Source organism: Serinus canaria, chromosome 5 (genome assembly GCF_022539315.1).
Source record: "Serinus canaria isolate serCan28SL12 chromosome 5, serCan2020, whole genome shotgun sequence".
NCBI classification, from domain to species: domain Eukaryota; kingdom Metazoa; phylum Chordata; class Aves; order Passeriformes; family Fringillidae; genus Serinus; species Serinus canaria.
Genome location: NC_066319.1, coordinates 6,831,473 through 6,852,164, shown reverse-complemented (window position 1 = coordinate 6,852,164; position 20,692 = coordinate 6,831,473). Strand labels below are relative to the sequence as shown.

At 37.7% G+C, this 20,692-nt stretch overlaps 1 protein-coding gene across 4 annotated transcripts in view; it reads left to right on the top strand.

The window, feature by feature from the left end:
* FAR1 (fatty acyl-CoA reductase 1) overlaps positions 1–18,589 on the top strand; it is a 34,240-nt gene extending 15,651 nt beyond the window's left edge. For 3 of the 4 annotated variants that reach the window (XM_009097065.4, XM_030239852.2, XM_050974891.1), the window contains exons 4-12: positions 1,285–1,464; positions 3,194–3,371; positions 3,926–3,970; positions 4,081–4,199; positions 4,688–4,755; positions 6,295–6,466; positions 13,225–13,354; positions 14,633–14,760; positions 15,631–18,589. In XM_009097065.4, the coding sequence (XP_009095313.1) occupies positions 1,285–1,464; positions 3,194–3,371; positions 3,926–3,970; positions 4,081–4,199; positions 4,688–4,755; positions 6,295–6,466; positions 13,225–13,354; positions 14,633–14,760; positions 15,631–15,793 (1,183 nt within the window). In that variant the 3' untranslated portion in view covers positions 15,794–18,589. Of the gene's footprint in view, positions 1–1,284; positions 1,465–3,193; positions 3,372–3,925; positions 3,971–4,080; positions 4,200–4,687; positions 4,756–6,294; positions 6,467–6,780; positions 6,950–13,224; positions 13,355–14,632; positions 14,761–15,630 lie in introns of all 4 variants that reach the window. The other variant, XM_050974892.1, reaches the window with a different exon arrangement.
* The last annotated feature ends 2,103 nt before the right edge of the window (positions 18,590–20,692 follow it).

Sequence of the window (20,692 nt, the reverse complement as noted above, 5' to 3'; positions counted from 1 at the left end):
ATCAGATGTCTGCCCAATGTTGCAAAAAAAAGCTACAAATAATAGATGTAGCTGTGGCTACATCTACTCTGCTCCCCAGTAATGTCAGTTTTCCTCCTGGTGTATAGAGGCAAGTACAAACTATTTTTTTGGCCTGCCTTGTTAGAAAGGGAATGCACATTTTCAGAGGATAGTTTTGTGAGAAAAGTTGTGTGTGGGAGGTACTAGTGCTTTCTGTCTTACTTGATAAGAAAAACAGGAGAATACAGCTCAGCTTTTCTTCCTGTTTTTTACAAGTCCCTTATTAATAAGGGAGGTTTGTATTGGAAGAAGTGGGGAGAAGTAGATGCACAGGGAAAGAGATAAAAACAAGAAGTGGAAAAAGTGGTGCACACAGCTAGGATTATGAGCTCCATTGACTTGTTCAAAGAGGTAGCAAGCTAATTAGTTGCCATTGATGTTAATTGCTTTGGGATAATGTTCCCATTTCCTGTCCCCCACTTCAGTAATAATGTGAGATAAAGCATTCTGGAACTTAGTGATTTTTTGGGGGAGCACCGATTTTGTTGTTGTTCATGTAACACTTTTGTTACAAAGACTTTGAAGTGTTGCTTGGCTGTACTCTTGAAACTTGATAGTACACTGTGTACAAGGAAGCTGGTGCCCACAGCAAGTCTGTAGGCTGGAGAGAAGATGTAAACTATAAAATAATCATAGGAGTTGGTCAGCAAGCTGTTATCTGCTGGGAGCTGTAGAGATACACCTACTCTGCTGTAGTGTCCTTAAACATAGGAATGAGCAGCAGTGGAGCTGGAGTGGAGGTGTGGTTCTTGGTAGTTTGCCTTTTTCTACCCCTTCCTTCCATCCTGTATGGAGCCTTTTGCTATCTTACAAGAAGATGACAGTCTCCAACTTACTGTCCCACTAAGCCTCCAAGCTGTCGACCTTTCTCAACTTGAACTTGGAAGTTCAGAGGTGCATCTTGTGTAAGCTTGGTGTTGTTGCATTATTTTGTTTGTTTTATGGAAAATGTACAATTGGGAGTTAGATTGAGGAAATCAAAGGATGCTGGTAGAAAAGGGTACAAGGAGCATTATTCTGATCATTGAGAGGTGTTCTAGATTAGGACAGTGGTATATTATTCTAAGCAGAAAATTAGGGCAGTCTCGATGCTGCTTTTTTGGGGTTGGTTGGAAAATATTCAAGGATACTTTATATACCCAGCACTGAGGCATTTAGGAATGAATTTCTTTTTGCTTGTTTTTGTCTTGCTTTCTACTAATGACATTTCTGTTGAATCAATAGAGATGCTGTGCAGTTAAATGTGGTTGCCACACAACAGCTCCTGTCCTTGGCACAGCAAATGAAGAATCTGGAGGTGTTCACGCATGTTTCCACCGCCTATGCGTATTGCAATCGGAAACAGATCGAGGAAGTCGTGTACCCACCTCCTGTGGATCCCAAGAAACTGATAGATTCCCTTGAGTATGTGTTATGTTTTATGAATTTACTTGGATAATCTGTATCCTTTTTCTTCCTGCTATTGAAGTATCAAAAAATGGTTAGGAGCTGTAAAGATAACTCTTCATCTTATGCTGTCCCATAGGTCTGACAGAATGTCTGACACTCCCCTTCTCTGTAAGGGACATGAGTTAAGGTTTATGGTTTCTTTAAGCTGAGCTGGGTGTGGGGGGGTACTGAAGGAGAGGGATGCTTACATCTACTCGTGGTGCCCCCTCTGTGCTGAGAATGCCAGTCTTTCATCTGTATGATTGGCTGAATCAGGAGATGCTGATAACTTGTGCTGGTACCAGCTTTGTGAAGGAAAAGATAAAACTGAGGTGCCTTGAGTAGCTGACTCTACTACATCCACCTAAATGCCATTGCAAGAGGAGACTGAGATGCTCAAATGATATTACTTATTGTAGAAGTGGTTCTGTTAGGTATGCTGAGAGCCCAGACATTAAAAATCTGTTTTCTGTAGCTTTAAGTCTTGGATTGGGCATTATGGATTGGAAAAATGACTAATTTGGTATTTTTTTGGTGTATATTAACCGTCCTGAGGTCTTATTTAGTAGCTGTCAAACTCTGAAACAGGTGACGCTGTGGGATAAGTGTAATGTAACTCTGCATCAGTCTCTTCATTCTTACCTGTTGTACAAAATATCACCTCTTGGAAGAGAAGTATGAAACTGAAAAAAACTAATTGCAAATTAAAATACCTACTTTAACTTATTTTAGGTGGAAGAATGCTAACATTAAAACCAAGTGAGCTACCACCTAGAATGCACATTGAGCCAGCCCTTTCTTATAACATTGACTTTAAATACACTTAGAAAATGAGGGATTGCAAAACAGTCATATTTTTGAATATCTGACTTGTGAAGAGACAAATGTAACTTAAACTGTTTGGTGGGGGCTAAGACAGCTGTGTGTACTTTAGAACTCCTGAGGGGAGGCTTTTGTGAAGTTATAAAAGAGTGATCTCTAGCCTTCACTACCCCTCTTCCTACCCTGTTCATACCATGAAAGGAGTCTGTAACATGATATTGATGAAAAACAATAAATTCCATTTCTGTGACTAAGAGACCAAAGCAAATAAATTCAAGTCCTGTTTTGCAGTGAAGATCACCAAAGCAGCAATAGTTGCAGAGGCACATCTTACTTGTGTGCTATGACTGAAGGTTATTAGGTTTTTAATAGGAACTGGGAAGCAAGATGAAATTGCAAGATTTGACTAATTTAAAGGGAGAAACACTGTGACCAGCTTGCTTCAGGGGTGGTGTATGATTGCTCACCACCACAAAGGTGGAGGGGATGCTGGTAATGCAGCTGGGACTCCCTTGCAGTGATATCACTTTGTAGATCATAATGCAGTGAGCCCATGTTCCAAAGACTAATTTGCTGTGTCTGCACTCCATCTTTGAGAACTTGGTTGGCAGAATTTGGATTATTGTAAATGGGTGTAGTGCTTGCTCTGTAGTTGGTGTGTTACAAATGAATTCCAGAGCAAAAAATAAATGCCAGTATGCTTCTTTTGGTGGACACTGAACATGCAATCCTTCATTTTTCTGAGAAACTTGTTCTTGTTTAGGTGTGTGTCCCTTTTTCTTTAAATGAGAAAAAAATAGTCATGGTAACTTCACCATTTCACACCCCACCTGCCCAGTGAAGCAGCATGCTGTAATTTACATTTCTTGTTTTGTTTCTTTAGGTGGATGGATGATGACCTAGTGAATGATATTACTCCTAAACTGTTAGGCAAAAGGCCTAATACCTACACATACACGAAAGCCTTAGCTGAATCCGTGGTGCAGCAGGAAAGTGCAAATTTAAACATTGCCATTGTAAGGCCGTCCATCATTGGTGCCAGCTGGAAGGAGCCTTTTCCTGTAAGTCCCTGAGCTGTCACCTGACCATCTTGCTGTAGACTGTAGTACGCATTGGGAGCTTCTTTATCCTGTGAACTTTGTAGAGAAAAATCTCTTGGACCATGAAGTTGTGTCTTGGTTGCTTCTGGATGACTGATAACAGTATATAGAGTCTAAATACTGTCATCAAAGCTGAGCAAGAATGTATTTTGGTTGAAAAATGAAAAACACCTGAGTTGCTAGTCTAAAAATACTTGTAAACTTGAATACTTTGAACATAAATGTATTTTTATGGACAATTGCAGTTCATTCACTAAGAAATAAATAAACATCTCTCTCTGAATAACCATGGTGTCCTATGTGTAGATCTCTTGTCTGAGTCATAGAACTTGTTACATCATCAGAATTTGCTGTGGAAAAACTTTATTTAGCAACATGGAATTAAAAATCTTTCTCCTCTTTGGTCTCCTTTTACTCCACCCTTACACATGCAGAAACTGCTCAGATTTTTCACTTGAAGCTGCTGACTTCTAAATGCTCTGACCAAATCCTTTCCTTCTCCCTCTTCCTAATAGGGCTGGATTGATAACTTCAATGGACCTAGTGGTATCTTCATTGCTGTAAGTAATGAATATACTTAATTTTCACCCTCCTTTTGGAAGGCCAAAAAGCTTCATATGTTTCACTGATGGGTCTTCTGTCTCTCTTTGTTGTTGTTTTGTTCCTCAAGGCAGGAAAAGGAATTCTTCGAACGATGAGAGCTTCCAACGATGCGCTAGCAGATCTTGTCCCAATAGATGTTGTTGTCAATACCACACTTGCTGCAGCCTGGTATTCTGCAATTAATAGGTATAAGTAGTGACAAAAGAGAGTACTGAATATTTGGAAATGATATTGTGTATTTTGTAAACCAGTCTTGTATTGAAATCCTCATCAGTGTCCTGCTGTTCCCCCAGGACAAAGGAATCTAAGGTTCTGACAGCTTAGTCTCTCAAAGGGTAACTTGGTTATGCTAGAGCAAAACATCACCTACTGATATGATGAAAATATATTTCAGCTATGTCTGAAAATTCTCTCCTGTGTCTTGTTTGTAATCAATTCAAGCTGTAGTAGTGTAGGTGATACCTTCTCTGAAATAAAATAAAAAAATATAACTAAAGAAGGAGAAAAATACTGAAAGATGCTAAAGCAAAAAATCTACCTATGAGACTGATGCTTTCTGCTTTATATAAATGATGCTTTTAAAGTGGAAGCATAACTTTGGGTATCTGTTCTGTTTGTGTCTTTAAAAAGCATTTTTTCTTCTAATTTGCTCTTTTATCTTTTTTATCCCCCAGACCAAGGAAAGTCATGGTGTATAACTGTACAACAGGTGGCACCAATCCTTTCCACTGGAGTGAAGTTGGTATGCCATATTTCTTTTTTCTCATTAGATTTAATACAAAAAGAAAATCAAACAGGTTATAATCAGTAAACCATAATGCATTTTAACTTTTGAAACTGGTATTTTAGCTATACCTCTCAATTTTGCAGTGAACTGTGCTATCTCATTAGCTTGCACTGTTAAGTCTTCCCCCTCCCCCCACCCCACCCCTGCAGCATTACCTCCATTTCATTTAGTTCTTATTGGTGTTTTTCTTTGTTACTCTTATTGCATTATTAACTTAAACTATGGGAGAACTTATTTTTCTGTTTGTTGCTGCCATGACCTAATCCACAGACTGTAGGTAGTGTGTGGAGAGAAGTGTTGCTCAGAGGAGCAGTAGTGATGCTGAGTATAATGTCAACATCAATAAATACATATGAAAAAACACAGGAATAAGCAGCCCACAGTTAAATGTTTTGTACATCTGCATAATTGAGAGATCTGGTAATAGTTTTGCCCTTGTGTAGCTCTTTCTGTTTGGCTTAATCTGATTGTTGGTTGAGGTGGCTTTTTTAATATTCAGATTGTTACATGACACTTGAACAATTCATGTACAGGGAAGAGTAGCTTTTAAGGAAATATGGCTACTTATTTTCAACTCTAAGATATCGTGACTAAGATGTAACCCACAGGCCAACAGCTTTGTAATAGTTTGTTATAAAGTACAATGCAAGCTGTTTGCATAGTAAAACCATTTATTAGTTTTCAGTTTTCTTAGAAATTGAGTTCTGAAACTCAGATCATATTTTTCTTTCAGCTAAACTCATACTTAAATCTATTTTACTTGCTTTTGCCCATTTTATGTGGATTTGTAGTTGCAAACATTATTGCTTCAATTGAACTTGGAGAATTGCTGACTTCACTTATATCCCAGTTTGAATCAAGGCATTTAAGTGCTGTCTATAAACAACAGCATAGAGTTATTAGAGGAGATTTAAAGGAGAGGTGAATTTCCACATAACTTTTAAAGACCCTGATCCTGCAATATCTGTTATGTACTGAATTTACAGGTGTTATCAAGACTTTCTCATGGAGTCCCACCCTAATTGCTTTTTTCTTAATGCCTAAATTTGGATAAATTGGTTGAAAATGTCATTTCAAAGAGCTTGAGATGACTGTGGAGTCCTCAATCTGTTCTAAAATTCTTTACACAAGTGATCAGAATAACCCTCTTCATGAAATATAGATGACTATTTAAATAGCTTTACTTGCTTTATAAACTGAAATTTTTGTCAGTGTTTGAAACCACCAACTTCTAAGGCAGGGATCAGAAAGAGAGAACTACAGTGAAATACGAAGATGAAGGCATAAACCACCTCTTGATTATAATAAGAACCAGTTCAATGGTATTTTAAATTAAAAGCTTGTAACTGTTTTAATTTGGGTGCATTGTGGAAGAGATAGGGTGGTTATTTAAATAAGACCCTGCTGTTGATGCTGTACCCTGTAATGTACTTTGAAAAGCATTACATTTTACATAGTGATTATCGAAGCTGTTGTGCCACTTTTCTTTCTCAGAATACCATGTAATTTCCACTTTCAAGAGGAACCCTCTCGAACAGGCCTTCAGACGGCCCAATGTAAATCTAACTTCCAATCACCTTTTATATCATTACTGGATTGCTGTAAGCCATAAGGCCCCAGCATTCCTGTATGATACCTACCTCAGGATTACTGGAAGAAGCCCAAGGTAATGGTGACTGGCTCTGCCTTGTTTGTTCCTCTGACTTTTAAACGAAGCTATGCTTGCACTGTGATGTATATTGATTTTCATTTTTTTTGGTATTTTTTTCTTTCCCTGAATGTTTTGTGACTAAAACTCAACCTTTTTTCCTGAGAACAGGTCCTGGAATTCAAAGTGACATCGAACTTTCTAGCAAAAATGAGATAGATGTTGGATAGTTTGGGGGTTTGAGTAGTCAAGAGAATTAAAAGATACAGAAGTGATGTTTGTTCTTGGATAATAAATACTAAAAATATGTTGATCCTTTTTTTTTCCTACAGAAGACTGCATGTGTAAGAATTACAGGAAATATCCATTAGAAAAAGTAGCAGGAACATTTGACTTTAGGATCTCCTACAACCCCTTCTCGTATTACTGCCGGTGTGCAGAGACCCTTTTAGTGTTTTTCTTCTTAGATGTTTTGCTCATGTTGACAGGTCGGAAACCATGGTAAGAGGGACAGGGCTAAAAATATCTTGCCTGTGAGGTGGTGGAGAAGACATGGTCTGGGCACTATCTAGGTTTACTAACTAAGCAATAAGAATCCAGTGGCTGCATTTTGAAGAGTTTAATGACTGGCCTAACAATGCTGTCCAAGGGATGTCTTGGATCAGAATCCTAGTCAGTCATTAAACTCTAGGAGGTGGCTTGTGTTAAAGTTGTTGTTGCTTTTATAAACTGAAAATGGAATGGGGGACTGATCTTTTAATTGCAGATTTTTCCTGTAGGTGATACAAATTGACCTGGCCTGTTGGTTTGTATCATGTCAACATTCCATTCAGTTTATAATATTTAGGCTAGTATTTGGCTAACTAAAGCGGTGAAAATAGTAGGCTAAACTAAATAATGTAGAAGGGTATATAAGGTACCACTTCAATTTGTGTCAGATTTGCCAAGCCACATGGCCTTAACTCATTGCTTATGTTACATTTTCACAAGCGTTTGCCTTCAGACTATAAAACCTCCACTGAGGTGAGTGTATTGACACAAATGGTATTCATTTGTTGCCCTGTAGTCTAGGTCTGTCTTAGAAGGAGGGTAAAAGCTCTGTAACAGCATGGATGAGTAGAAAGGAGCTGTGTAAATGGTTTGCAGGGGAAAACCTCTCAGCTGCAACAGTGTAATACTTAGAGCAGTGGCAGTCAGCTGTGCCTGTATTAATAATCTTCCCACATTAAAAAGTTTAGACTTTTAACTCTAAAGAAGGTATTGTATATAAAACATCGTAGCTTCCAGGTTGTCTTGCATTTTTCAAGTTGTTTTTAATAAAAATTGATAGAAATTCCCTGACAGATATGAAAACTTCATCCCTTATTAAAATAGTTACGCTATAAATGCCAACGTCCTGTCTTCCGCATGGCTGGGAAGGAGTGCTGCCAGAATCTTGTCAGGCTTTGAAAGGCAGCTGGTCTGCTGAGTATTTGACCAGTGGGAGTAAAATGAGGCTGTGAATAATCATGCAGTTTAGAACATTTAGCTCCATTTTATATTCTAACATATGAATTGAATGTTGAATCTTGTTTTTGCTTTTCCCGGAGTTCTTACTTGATGTCTAAAGATGGAATTTAGGACTTTCATCACTACTGGTACAATCAGTGGCATTAATACTTTGCAGAATAAAAAAGATGTTTACTGTTATGAATATTCCAACTTAGTTTACTATAACAGTGATTGGATGGGTTTCCTATGATGCACAAGATTCCAGTTTGGAGAGAAGATGGCAGATTAAACTACACTGAGCTATGGTTCAGTCACAGCTTTTAAACTGGCTACAGAACCCATTTACAGGAATGCAGCTTTCATTAGACAGCGTTCCTCTGTCCTTTTTTAAAGCATTTTAAAATGGGAGCCTGCAAGAGAAGCAGTAAAAGCAAATGAACACCTAGATACAAGGAAGATTTGCAGTGTTAAATCCTAATGGAACAAGCTAGTGTTTAATAATACAAGAATTTTGAGACAGATCTTTACTCTAGTAAAGTAGAGTACTTTCTAGTACTCTACTTTACTAGAGTACTAGAAAGTACTCTACTCTAGTAAAGTACTAGAGTAGAGTACTTTACTAGAGTAAAGTACTAGTAAAGTACTTTACTCTAGTAAAGCACTTTACTAGTATTTTTTCTAGTACTTTGAAGCTGCTTTAACTGATGGGCTGGAGGGGTGTACTGCTGTTGCTGTGGTCATTCTGTCACTTGATAGAATGTTAATTACCAGGTAGCATGTACTCAAAAACTTCTAAAGACTTGGAAACACTACTGGATATTCTTAAACTCAATATAATGCTGTTCTGAGTGAAGAAGGGCTGGCATAATTAAAAATGTGACCTTTTCCACTGTGATTTAGCAGAACAACAGCATAGTAAAAATGTAATAAAGTGAGCTCAAGAAAATACAAATACTTTGCCAACCTGCCTTTACATGGGTGGGTGCTTGCCCTCTCTGTGCTGGGTACACTGAAGTCTCTACAAGAAAATAAGTAATGAAATCACTGTACAGATTTAACTGCACTCTTGTCATACCCTCAGGATATTGTACTACAATTGAGTTAAAAATTTTTATCAAGTAGAAGAAAAGGAAGAAACTAGAAATAGATCAGGTCTATGATCCTTCAGAATTAAGTGATTATGTTAGTAATAATAAAAACTAAACCAAAAAATCTTCCTATTTTCAAAGCATTTATCTGTTGTAATCTTTCTACAATGGGAAGTAATTTTTTTGCACCTCACTTGTGGAAGCAATGTTTTTGATAAAATGGAAATATTTTTGCTGTTTTTGCATCTAGTTGAAGGTTCTTGAATTTAAAGATTCTCTGATAGTATTAAAAGGTAAGGAAAGGGAAGGAAGAAATATCCTATGTAGTATTTCTTCCAAATTTGTATAGAAAGAACATGTACAAAAAGGACTGGCTTAATGAAGATTTAATATTTTATACTAAATAATGCTCTAACATCGTGCAATTATGTAACTAGTGGTGATAAAACTTAGCATTGAAACTGAAAGGCAGTGTTGTTGGTAGCTTGCTATATATACCTAGTTGCATAGCAAAGCTTATTAGTTGTGTAGTTATCTTTAATACAAGGCATAGTTTGCTCTTGTAACTTTGCATAGTGCTTAGCATGACAGAACTGTGTGTTATTTAAAAGCAGTTTGGTATATTTGAAATGTTAAAGCCTTTAAAAGTGCACACCAAGCAGATCTTCCCGGTTGCTCTGAGAAAATAGCATTTGACATGAAATATTTACAGTTATAGTTCAGAAATTTCTGCAGCAATTCTTCTGTTACTGCTTCTTAGAAAGGTAAAGGAAAGGTGTGGCTGATATATGGAGGGAGATATGAAATTAGGTCTTTTACATCTTGTCATTTCAATTTAAAGCTTCTTAAAACTGGAAGCACCTTTCATGTAGTTACTGTCTTACAAACCAGAAATTAATTAGAAGCATAAACATGTAAAATAGATCAATACATTTTTATACATTTTTAGTGCTTAAATTGTGTGCTTAAAGCAACCACAGAGCTGCTGGAAAGATAAGAATTCAGTATTGTGTCTTACAGTTCAAAATTTACAGCCAGGTGAAAATCTGAACAAAGACAAATCTAAAAGCTTGTTCTGTGTTTTTTAGAGGAGTCTTTAGAAAAAAGTAATTGTCTGTAATGCTTCTGCAGAGACCTGCAGACTGGCAGCCTGTAGATCCACTGAGGGATCAGTCTGTATTTGGCATCAGGACTGCTTTAACCTGGAGACAATAGGTTGTGTGTAAGACTTGTTCAAATTGCAGTTATAGCCTTAAGCCAGGTCACTTTGAATTGTCTGGTATAGAAACAAGCCCACCTTACTTAATTCAATTAACTTGCTTAAACTTTTAATTCCTGTGATGTGCTTCTCAAACTGTTGTAATGTGATTGGTCTTGATGGAAGTTAGGACTGCAAAAGCAGGAGGCAAAATTCTACCTTGAATCTGGGTGCAAGTCACCCAGACTGGCTGCCTGCCACTAATGCTCAGGTCTGTGAGATGGTCAGCAGGGCTGGCTTTTTTCTGTCTTCAGCTGATGAAGAAGGTGTGAGGAAATGCTTGGTCTTGTACTGTCTGGTTATGTTTGGTGTTGGTGTTTATGACTTGTGTCCAATGGCTGTCTTTGGAATAACTAACCTTCAAAACCTGAGGAATAAAGTTCCATTGTGTGATTTCGTGCTGTGTTTTGAGTGTGTGTGTTGCTGTTCGCAGAAGGAGTATGGTCCCATTGACATTACAGCTTAATCTGCCAGAGCTACACCAGTGTCCACTAAAGGCCACTCATTGCTGACATCTCTCAATGTCACCAGGCTGCTTTTTCCTCCCCTCTAAGAGAAGTGTAGTTTCCTGTTGATTTAGTGCAAACCAGCAAAGTGTCACAGAGAAACTTGGTCCACTTCCCCCAACTTTGTCATTGATCGAGCAGCTGAGATAATGTGGAGAATTAGTTTTTTTGGGCTGGTAGAGAAAGAAACTAACCCTACAAAGAAAAGCAATTTTTTTCCTTGATGAGTTGAATCAGCTGGTTCCATGGTCAGCTGCTAAATCCAATTTGAGTTGGAGAGAGGGAGGGGGAAAAAAAACCTCTCTTTTAAGCTTTTTTTTTCTGTAATCAGCTTAGTTAAGCTCTAAAGTCATATCCATGAGCAGAGAGAAAAAGAATCCCAGCAGAGTCTTTGCATTAGTTTAAATTTAGTTTGGCCTTTTTTTTTTTAAGAAAAGAATGAAAACCAATGTCAGTGTCCAGAAACCAGTTCAAAATATACACTTATCTAATCAGGTATTCATTTGCTCAGTTAGTATTTTGCAGAGGCACAAGGTTTTTAAACTGTAGCAGTCAAACTACTCTAAAATTCAGCTGCTTGTCCAGCTTAGCATAAGGACGCAGACTGGGAAGGTTCAAAAGGGCAAGTCAGGTTAAATAATCTTCAGACTGTCAGTGGACAGAGCTCTGCAAAAAGGCTTAAATGCTGTTTGGCACTAATTTTATCCAGGCGTTTTAGCTCTGAGGTCTTTTTGGCTTATCTGACCAGGGAGATCTTTGCTTTCCAAATTTTGAGTTATTTTCCTAATTTTTTGACAAAACTTTTTTTTGGTTCAGTTTAGTCTTGGTTGTTGTACAGGATATGTTTTGGATGCAGAGTCTATATTCCCAATTACTTCTGCATCAGAGGAGCTCCAGTTCAACTCAGTCCTCACTGGTGTCACCTTGCCCAGCTGGTGAAACTCTAAGCAGGTGTTTGAAAGCTCCTAGAGGTGCTTAGTAATAAAATCAGCTGCTGGTCTAACATTTAAAGTTAGTTCTGAATTAGTAGATATATTCCTATGTGGTTTATAAAAATTGTATGCTTTTTGTGCTTTAGAGATTGCATTTTTCAGTAGTTTCTGTGGTTTGTGTTGCTCCATTCTGTGAGAAGAAAAAGAGGAAATTTTAATGTTTTTGATACTGAGATGTCAGCTGCTAGTAAGGGACACTAATGGAATGCAAAATATTTTCTTTAGAAGAGTTTCTTGGGCAATGTACTATATCCCTTGTACGAGTATGAGTGCGTCAAGATGGATTCAAATGCATTGCAGCTTTCAGAGAAAAAGATGTTTGTTTTTATTGTTTCTGTGACCTTTCTTGGCAAAGTTTACCTTCAGAAATCCATTTCCTGTTAGTACTGGGTTCTGCTTTCTTTGCCTCTCCCCTTATCGCTGTGCTTGAAATGATCTGTGTCCTGCTATAAGGATCAAATTGGAAGCAGTTTTCCATTTCTGTGAGATGGAAATACCTTGAGAACCCAAAGCAGGAATTTAGTAGCATTTGGCCATGTGGTATTAGTTAGTACTTATTAAAATTGAGTGTTCATCTCTAGCACTGAGACACTTGAAGCAATTTTCTTGTCACAAATGTGGAAGCTTTGCATCTGAGAGGCTGGATGACTCATACTTTTTTAATTTTTTTGGCCCACTTCAGATGGTATGATCCAAGAGAAACTTGCCCAAATTGATCCTTATAACATTATTTCTCTATATTCCAAGTGATGATTTTTGTAGAGTTTCTTCCTCTGCATAATAAAGGATGATGGAAGGTATTTCTGCATATTTTGAAGTAGCATAGAACACGATCTGCTATGATCTGTCTGTGCCCTTAAATATTTTCCTGCCCTTTGCTGCTGGTGGTTTTAAGCCTTGATCTCTTAGTAACCATAATGAAAACCTCTGTTCTGTTACAGAGATCTGGTCTTGCACAATGTGCAGGAAGATCAGGGCAACTTCCTCCCTTGTTTAAGGAGAGGTCCTGCACAGACATTCTGCTCTGTGCAATTTGAGACTTCTGTCAAGTCAGACTCTTGAGTACAGCTGAATATTCCAGTGTGCTGAAGGGAAAAGGGTTCCATCTCCCTGTCCCAAACTAAGAGTTACCAGCAGAAGACAACATATTGTTCCCCCTTATAAAAAAGAAAAAATGGTAATTTACAATTCTGCTGGGAAGCAGGATTAGGAAAAAAAGGACTGTGACAATTTCTGGTTTATGCAGAGATTGGACAGACAAAGTTCACTTCAATACTATGCAGAAATATCCTATTGATGTAATATGCTTTAGGTACCGAGCAAGATGGGATTTTTGGAGGCGGGGTAGGCGGTTGGAGGGTAAAAAATGTTACTGTCTATTTCACTTGTTTGAACTACCCTTTACCCCTGTAACATGTCTACTCCATGCCTTGGATTGCAGGATGATGAAGACAATAACACGTCTTCATAAGTCCATGATGTTTTTAGAGTACTTTACCAGCAATTCTTGGACCTGGAACACTGAGAACATGACCATGCTGATGAACCAGCTAACCCCTGAAGACAAAAAGGCAAGTGGCTGTGTGCTTTGGCCATGGAGGCTGAGAGGGGGGCAGCAGCTCAGCAGTTCAAGATAGAATAAGGACCTGATGTAATGTGCAGCTGACCTGGGAGGAGCTCAGCTCTGCAGGTTCTTGGGAGATCCTTTCTGATGTGCCAGTGCTGTGTGAAAAGCTACATCAGTACAAGAGGAGATGAAGAAGGGGAGGGAGAAGTCAAACAAGGATGATAGTTTGTTGAGGGAGAAGGAAAAGTTTCTTCCCAGGTTTAACTTTACTCCAAATTTTGCCTACCTCATCCACCAACAACGGCTCAGGTGCCCCAGTTGAATTTAAACTTCCCTTCTGCTATGACTTTATTGGTTAGTATTCAGCAGAATAAAAATAACCAATTACAGTTCTAAAAGCTCAGATTCCCTTATGCATCTGGAACAGTTTTGTCATTCTTGAGATGTCTTTGTTACTGAAGTGTTTTCCAGAATCAGTTCAGTAGTTACATTCCAGAAAAGCTGCCAGATTCATAAATAAGCTGTTTAAATGTAGGAAATAAAACAGCTTTTGCTGATTTTTGTGTGCATGGTATTTCCACCCCATCCTGTCCTCTTGCCTCCTCCTAGCAACTTGAGTTCAGGAAAAACTTGAAAAACAAAATGCCCGACAATTTGAATGGTTAGTATTTTCAAATTGATGCATTTTGTTAGGATTTAAACAACGCTATTGTAGAATCTTGAGATGAAGAAAGTAATACATCAGTAAAAAACTTGTTTATCAAATTCATCATAGTGATCTTGTCTCCTGCAGAAGGCATTTAGATTTAAATCTGTATTTGAAATGTATTTAAAATATAACTGTCCAACTCTTACAGCACAGCTAACAGCACCCTGCACTTACCAAACAGTGAACTTGGTACAGAGCAGTGTTTATTTTAGAGCATATTAGAATAATTTTGTTGCTTAAAAATAAATAACATACTAGGAAATAGTTATTTTTAGAATGGAATTCCTTACAGACAGTTGAAGTGGGAAAACTGAGAAGTGGAGAGAAGAGTAATACTGCTGAGGAGGGAAAATAAGGCTTGAAGTGATTGAGATTTGGAAGAGATTGTCATGAGCTGGTGGTTGAATCAGAAATGGAACCTAAATCTGGACTGTTTCTAGGATTAAGGATAGGATAACCTTCTTGTGTCAAAGGCAAATTGGATTTATCTGGAATAAAGACATTTATTTTCATTTAAGTTATATAGAGGTGAATTTTTAGGCAACTAACAGTGAAAGCTTTTCTCTTATGCAGACATTTAATTTTGATGTTAGACAACTACACTGGGCAGAATATATGGAAAATTACTGCCTGGGAACGAAGAAATACGTGCTGAATGAAGAAATGTCGGGCCTCCCTGCAGCTAGGAAACACTTAAATAAGTAAGTATAATCTCATTTTTTTTTTTTCTTTTAAGTATAATTTTATATTTTCTATGCTGTGCATCCTTGTCATGGTATTGTTCTTAATAGCAACTGTTTAGGTTCTCCACAATTCTTCTGTTCCAGTCCAGTGGTCTGAAGCATTTTCTAAAGCATTTGTTGTTTGAGTTGCTCCCAGAATTAACAGTTACAGTATGTTATGATCTACTGAGCCAAAGAGATTGCTCTGTTTCTAAGAAATCTCAGCAAATTCTGAGTGACGTTTTTCTTGATATTTCCATCTCTACACGTGAGAAGATTGCTAAAAAGCACAGTTGCTCTAAAAGGTCACTTAGTTTATCTTGCACTTTAAATATAGTTCCTTGAGAAGGAAGGAGTTTGAAATTGCAGTGAAGAGGGTGGAAATATCTGGAAAATTTGGTAAGTTCTTATCATGGGGTGAGGTATTTTGTTTTTTTTTTTTCTTGTTATTGTCATCAGTGGCAGTAGAGCTTTACATATTTAAGAAGTTTTAACTACATGGTGGGGAAAAGGGAAGTTCAGAGTGTTAAATATTTTTTGGTTGGCAGCCTTCTATAGGTAAGTTACCACTATGATGTTGGCTTCAGGAGGTTTCCATCAAGCAGCTGTAAATCAGAAGTACATGTGGTGAGCAACAGGGCTGACTCTGCTCCTTGGTTTTTCATTCTGTTTTTCAGCAGTGAGAAGCCTTCTCTGTTTGTTGTTAATTTCTGTCATTACTTGTAATGTATCTTGAGATCAACAGATAAAAAAATTGTATTCTACACCAGAAATTAATTTTTAAAGTGTTCTTTTTTCCTCAGAGTCCTTGTACATTGGCCCTTAGTGATTGCTTTTGTTTCTCCCCAGGTTAAGGAACATTCGCTATGGCTTCAACACGATCCTCGTGATCCTGATCTGGCGCATCTTCATCGCGAGGTCACAAATGGCAAGAAACATCTGGTACTTCGTGGTTAGTCTGTGTTACAAGTTCCTCTCCTACTTCAGAGCCTCCAGCACAATGAGATACTGAGGAAGAGGATTTAGCATTAGGACATCTATGCATATGGTGGTCTAACTGCACAAACCCTGTAACGTAGTCATCTCACATTTCGTGAAGCATAATTTCATTTTTAATTGAAGTGAGAAATAAGCAGTATGGTATTTGTAACTTAGCTGTGTATCTTCCTGGAAAAGGAGCAAATAAAAAGGGCAAGTACTACACTGAATTGGCTTAGAAAAGCATTTAGATAACTTTAACTCTTTGACCTGGGGAAGACATATTAGACTACTGACCAACATAACTGTGCAATTTGGAACGTGTTTGATTGGAAACTGCCTTAACATTGTTTTTTTTTCTTTTTAAGTTTTACTCCACATTGAGCAAGATAAATATTGGCATAGTAGATACTAGTTGCTGTAGACCTATTTATTTGAAATTCTTCTAAATTACGAAGGGTTTTGCAAGTTGCAAAAGTGTACAAATGACTGGATCTCCTGAAATAAAATAATTGAGAACTTTTGTAATTTGTCTTTAGGTTTTGCCACTTCTTCCCTTCCCCTCAAAGTAGGGATGCAACAATGGTGCCTCCTTTGCTTTAAAGAAAAAAAGAAATTAAAAAATGAACCAACCTTCCTTATTTACTGAAAGGCCTTTTATATATCTGGTCTTCAGAATGCACTTTGTGATTCAGTTCTATGCTTGAACCTGGCTGTGCCCAACTTGCATTTGTGACGGCATGAACAATTTGCTACTCTGAAAGCAGAATTGATCCTCGCATTGAGCAGATAAAAGGAAGTGTTACCTAGAGAGGGGTAAATAAAGTCATTGACTGTCTTCTTTTTAATGATTTTTTTTTAATTGAGAACACAGAGCCAGCACTTCTTCTGACTTCAAAGGGTAAATGAATGAAAAGGAATTTATTATGCTTGGTTGCTATTTATATTTCTGGTAATAGTAGCTGGACAAGCTGTAGACTTTCATTAAGAGATACACCTGTTTTTAAGTTGTAAGCAATGTTAGCAAATACTTCAAGAATTAATATTTTTTTCCAAATCTCTGAGCTGTTAAATTTGATGCATGGTCAACACCAATGCACAAGCACACTTTCTCATCCCTGTCCTAGTAAAACCTCATTTCACTGGGCAAGCAGAGTAAGAGGCACCTTGCTCCAAAATGAAGAGATGTTAACAGTTCTTCTTTCTATCTTTTAACTTAAATTATTAGGTTTAAACCTGAAGAAATCTGTGCTTTTTCCTGCATGTTACTGTTTCATTAGGGAAGACATTTGTAAAAATGGAAAGTTGTAAGAAAAGATTGAATCCTTATTTCTTTAATCCAAGGCAATACATGAAGATCCCTTTAAATTTTGGTTGCACAGATTTGAGAACACTGTAGTGTTCCTCTAATTCATGCACTGACCTGCACCCTTGCCCAGTGTTTGTTCATTCAAATCAGTTTGTACTGGTGAATTTGTTATTGAATCTGCCTGGAAAGGCAAATAATGACTTAATTACACAAGAACTACATTTTACTTGCCCTTGGTAGTTTTTTGTCCTATTGAATTAAATTTGTAAAGAACTTATTTTGCTATTCTTCTAAAAACTCTTACTTTAAAGGGAACACCTTTCCTGCAGGTGTATATCTCATTTTGAAAAGATAATGGCTTCCTTGTTGAAGCTAAATATTCTGTAGTAAGTAGTTAAGCTGTAATTCCTTTTTTAAATTCCTGGTGTATATATAAAGCTAGTGATGAAAAGCCTAAATGGTCCAGGACCACACCTCGTGTGAGAGACCTCTGACTGTGGCTGAAATCAATTAAGGCTTCTGTGCTTGGAGATGTTACACTTTAACAGATATCATAGGTGTATGACATTTTTAGCTGCCTCCCCAAGTACCTCACCAGAACTGAAAGTATGCTTAAGCATTCCTGAATTTTAGACTTTATTCAGAGGGGCTTCCAGTCCACTGACACCGCTTGTCCCATGTTGGCACGTGGCTGAAGTTTGCTAAAGATAACTACATCATACTCTGAAAGTTATTCTGTGAAACAATCCACTTAGGAATTTTGGTTGTTTCTAACTATAAACATATTATATGAACATTATAACATGATACTTCTAATGTTGATTTGTTAACACTGAGATGAACTATGAAGCCAATGAACCCATTACTTCTGGTCCAAGACACTGCTTAGAAATTTAGTCTTTTGGATAAATAACAAAGGGGGATTACTTTAAGCCTAAGCTTATTTAACCTCTACACTAAACATTTGCCAATTTAGAAATCCATTTTTTCCCCTTCTTTGGAGACTGTTCTGTGCCCTATTAGTTTTTTACACCAATTCATCAGTCATCCTATTGGACTGACAGTAGATTCAATGTTGCATTTTTTCCTGCTGGTTTTGTCACTTCCTGTAGTCAGTCTGTGAAATTCTACCCAGAACTATTGGATCTTTTCCATATGGGAGCCCTGTCCTCCTGCAGTTCTTCACACCAGTGGTTGCACATAAAGGATGTTGGTCAGAAATATACTGGAACTATATTTTGGTCCACAAAGGCAGACTCAGTGTTTTGACTAGCAAGTTACAGGAGGGGTATCAGCTGATTAACAGGAAGAGGAACAGACCGAAACAACATTCACTGAACTGTTACTGATATTTAAATTGGGGACCAGGAAAAAAAATGATATTTTCCTGTAATGTTTTTCTCTGCTGTAGGAACAGATGTTTGGAAACAAATGCTAAATCTGTGAGCTTTTATAAGACATAAACAGAAATATTGGGTGCCTTTGTTTGTAAACCAAAAATAAACAAATCCCTTGAAAGTGTTACAGTGTTCATTGTATCTTTTTATGTTGTGTGGTCTAATTTGTGGAAAATACCCAGATAATTTAAATGCCACCTCAATATACATGAACATGCTCTTTTCCTTTGTGAGAACTCTAAAAATCAACTTACTGATTCATGTTTATTTTGAAAAAAGCTAAACCAGAGAAACTTCACAATCATAAACCAAAACATAAACCCCAGAAAATCCACCAAACCCCCCTCATGAGCTTCCAGAATCTAACCCTTCAGAACACATTCTGAGGTATCCCTGCTCATGGTGACTGTTTTGTGTGTCAGCCTCTTTTCCCCTCGCTGTCAGTGCTTGCTCATTTGTACTATTAATTTCACATTTATTTAAACAGCATGAACCCATCTGCATTTTCATATGGTTTAAAAAAAGGTACTGTGGTTTTGCAGAAGCTTTAGGATTAACATTTCAAGGAACTCCAGTTATTTATGGCATCTGCATTTCATGGTGAGGGAGGGAAAGGTAGCACTAAGTCAGTGCATCACCAAAATGTTGTGGGTTTTTATTTTTTATTTCTTAGAATATTCATTTTTCACAGATTCCTCCTTTTTTTGGTCAATAATACAATCCTAAAGTTCTGCAAGCTTTGGTTTGGGGTCTGCCAGCTTTAAGCTTAACCTTTCATTTACAACTAAAAAAACAAATCAAGATGTTTTTTGTTGATCTCAAATTCAAACTTGGAAGCCAAGAGCAAGAAGGCTTTAAGATGCTGTCCCCTATGTCTTATGCTGTTGAACATTTTGCCCTTTCTTCATAGTACAGTGTTAAATTCTGTGTTGTTGAGAAGCAAAAAAACAGGTTTGTAAAGGTAACTTGGATTGAGAAGCACCCAGCACTGAGCTGGGTGTAAATAAAATTTCCCATAATTGTACATATTTCCCAGCCTGTTGAGCAGAGTTGAAAACAGAAATGAAGAAAAGCCACCAAAGAATCTCTGCTCTGGAGAAATGTACTGAAGTGTATTTTTGTTTGTCAATCTCTTTGTGCTGAAGCACGAGCAGTTTTTGTCTGGCCTGGAGACACTGACTGTGTGTTTGAGTAAATCTCCAGAAGCAGTGGAGCTGATGGCAATTGTCAGCTCTGATTTTCAAGATGTGCCCTACCATCATAAATGTAGAAGCACGGCTTGACAGGTCTCACTTAGCACTTTCAGTTCCAGGTTTCCTTCCTCTCTTGTGGAGCATTGCTCAGCCCCTCAGGCAGCTCTGGCCTCCTTTCTGCCTGCAGAGCACTTCCAGTTTAAGGTTGTGTAACCGAGCTGCTGCTCTGCCATCTCAAACTAAATTTAACCCTGCTTCACTTCCAAGATATTTATAAATGCTTTTCTCCTTTGTGTTATCCCAGTGCTTCTCTTCAGTGCAGGAGCTTTGGCTTTCCCTTCTCCACAGCTATTGTGACTCACTGATAGGCAATTAGTAATTATGCAACTGTCTCTTCTGGAATATGGAACAATGACAGCTCTGAGCAGCTTTTATTCTTTCTATGGGAAGCAGGAGGAACTGTGACTAATTGGTGAAAGCACAAGTTCCAACACATTAATGCATGGGAATGCTTGGAGCCATGGGCCCTAGGTAGGGTGAATGGGACTTTTTACTTCTTGATTCAGTTACAAGCATTAACCTCAAGTGTTGGGATTGTTACCATAAGCCTTTAATATCACTCTAATTGAACTGTTAGACCTTTGAGGATTGTGATTCTATAGCCACTCTCACTTTTGCAAAATTCGTGGTCTGACTTGGAGAAGAAAGGCCTGTTTTACTTCTGAATGAGCATATGGAAAAAAGGGAACTTGCCATAGATCCTTAGAAGTTAAAAAATGAAAACCACCACTTAGTTACAATGTTCTGCGGTGTAGAATGAGCATTAAATCCTGAATTGCCCTTGCCCCTTATGATAGGAGTTCCTGCTGTGTCCTTTGTGTAGAAACAGCAGTCCAGACCACCAGCAGCAGAAAGGAGTCATGCTATTCCTGTGTTCATCAGCAAACATCTGATTTGCCACCTCTGTGAAAATTATTCAGTACTTAGACACTATTAACTTTTGTATGTCACCCTTAATCCACATTCAAGATGGC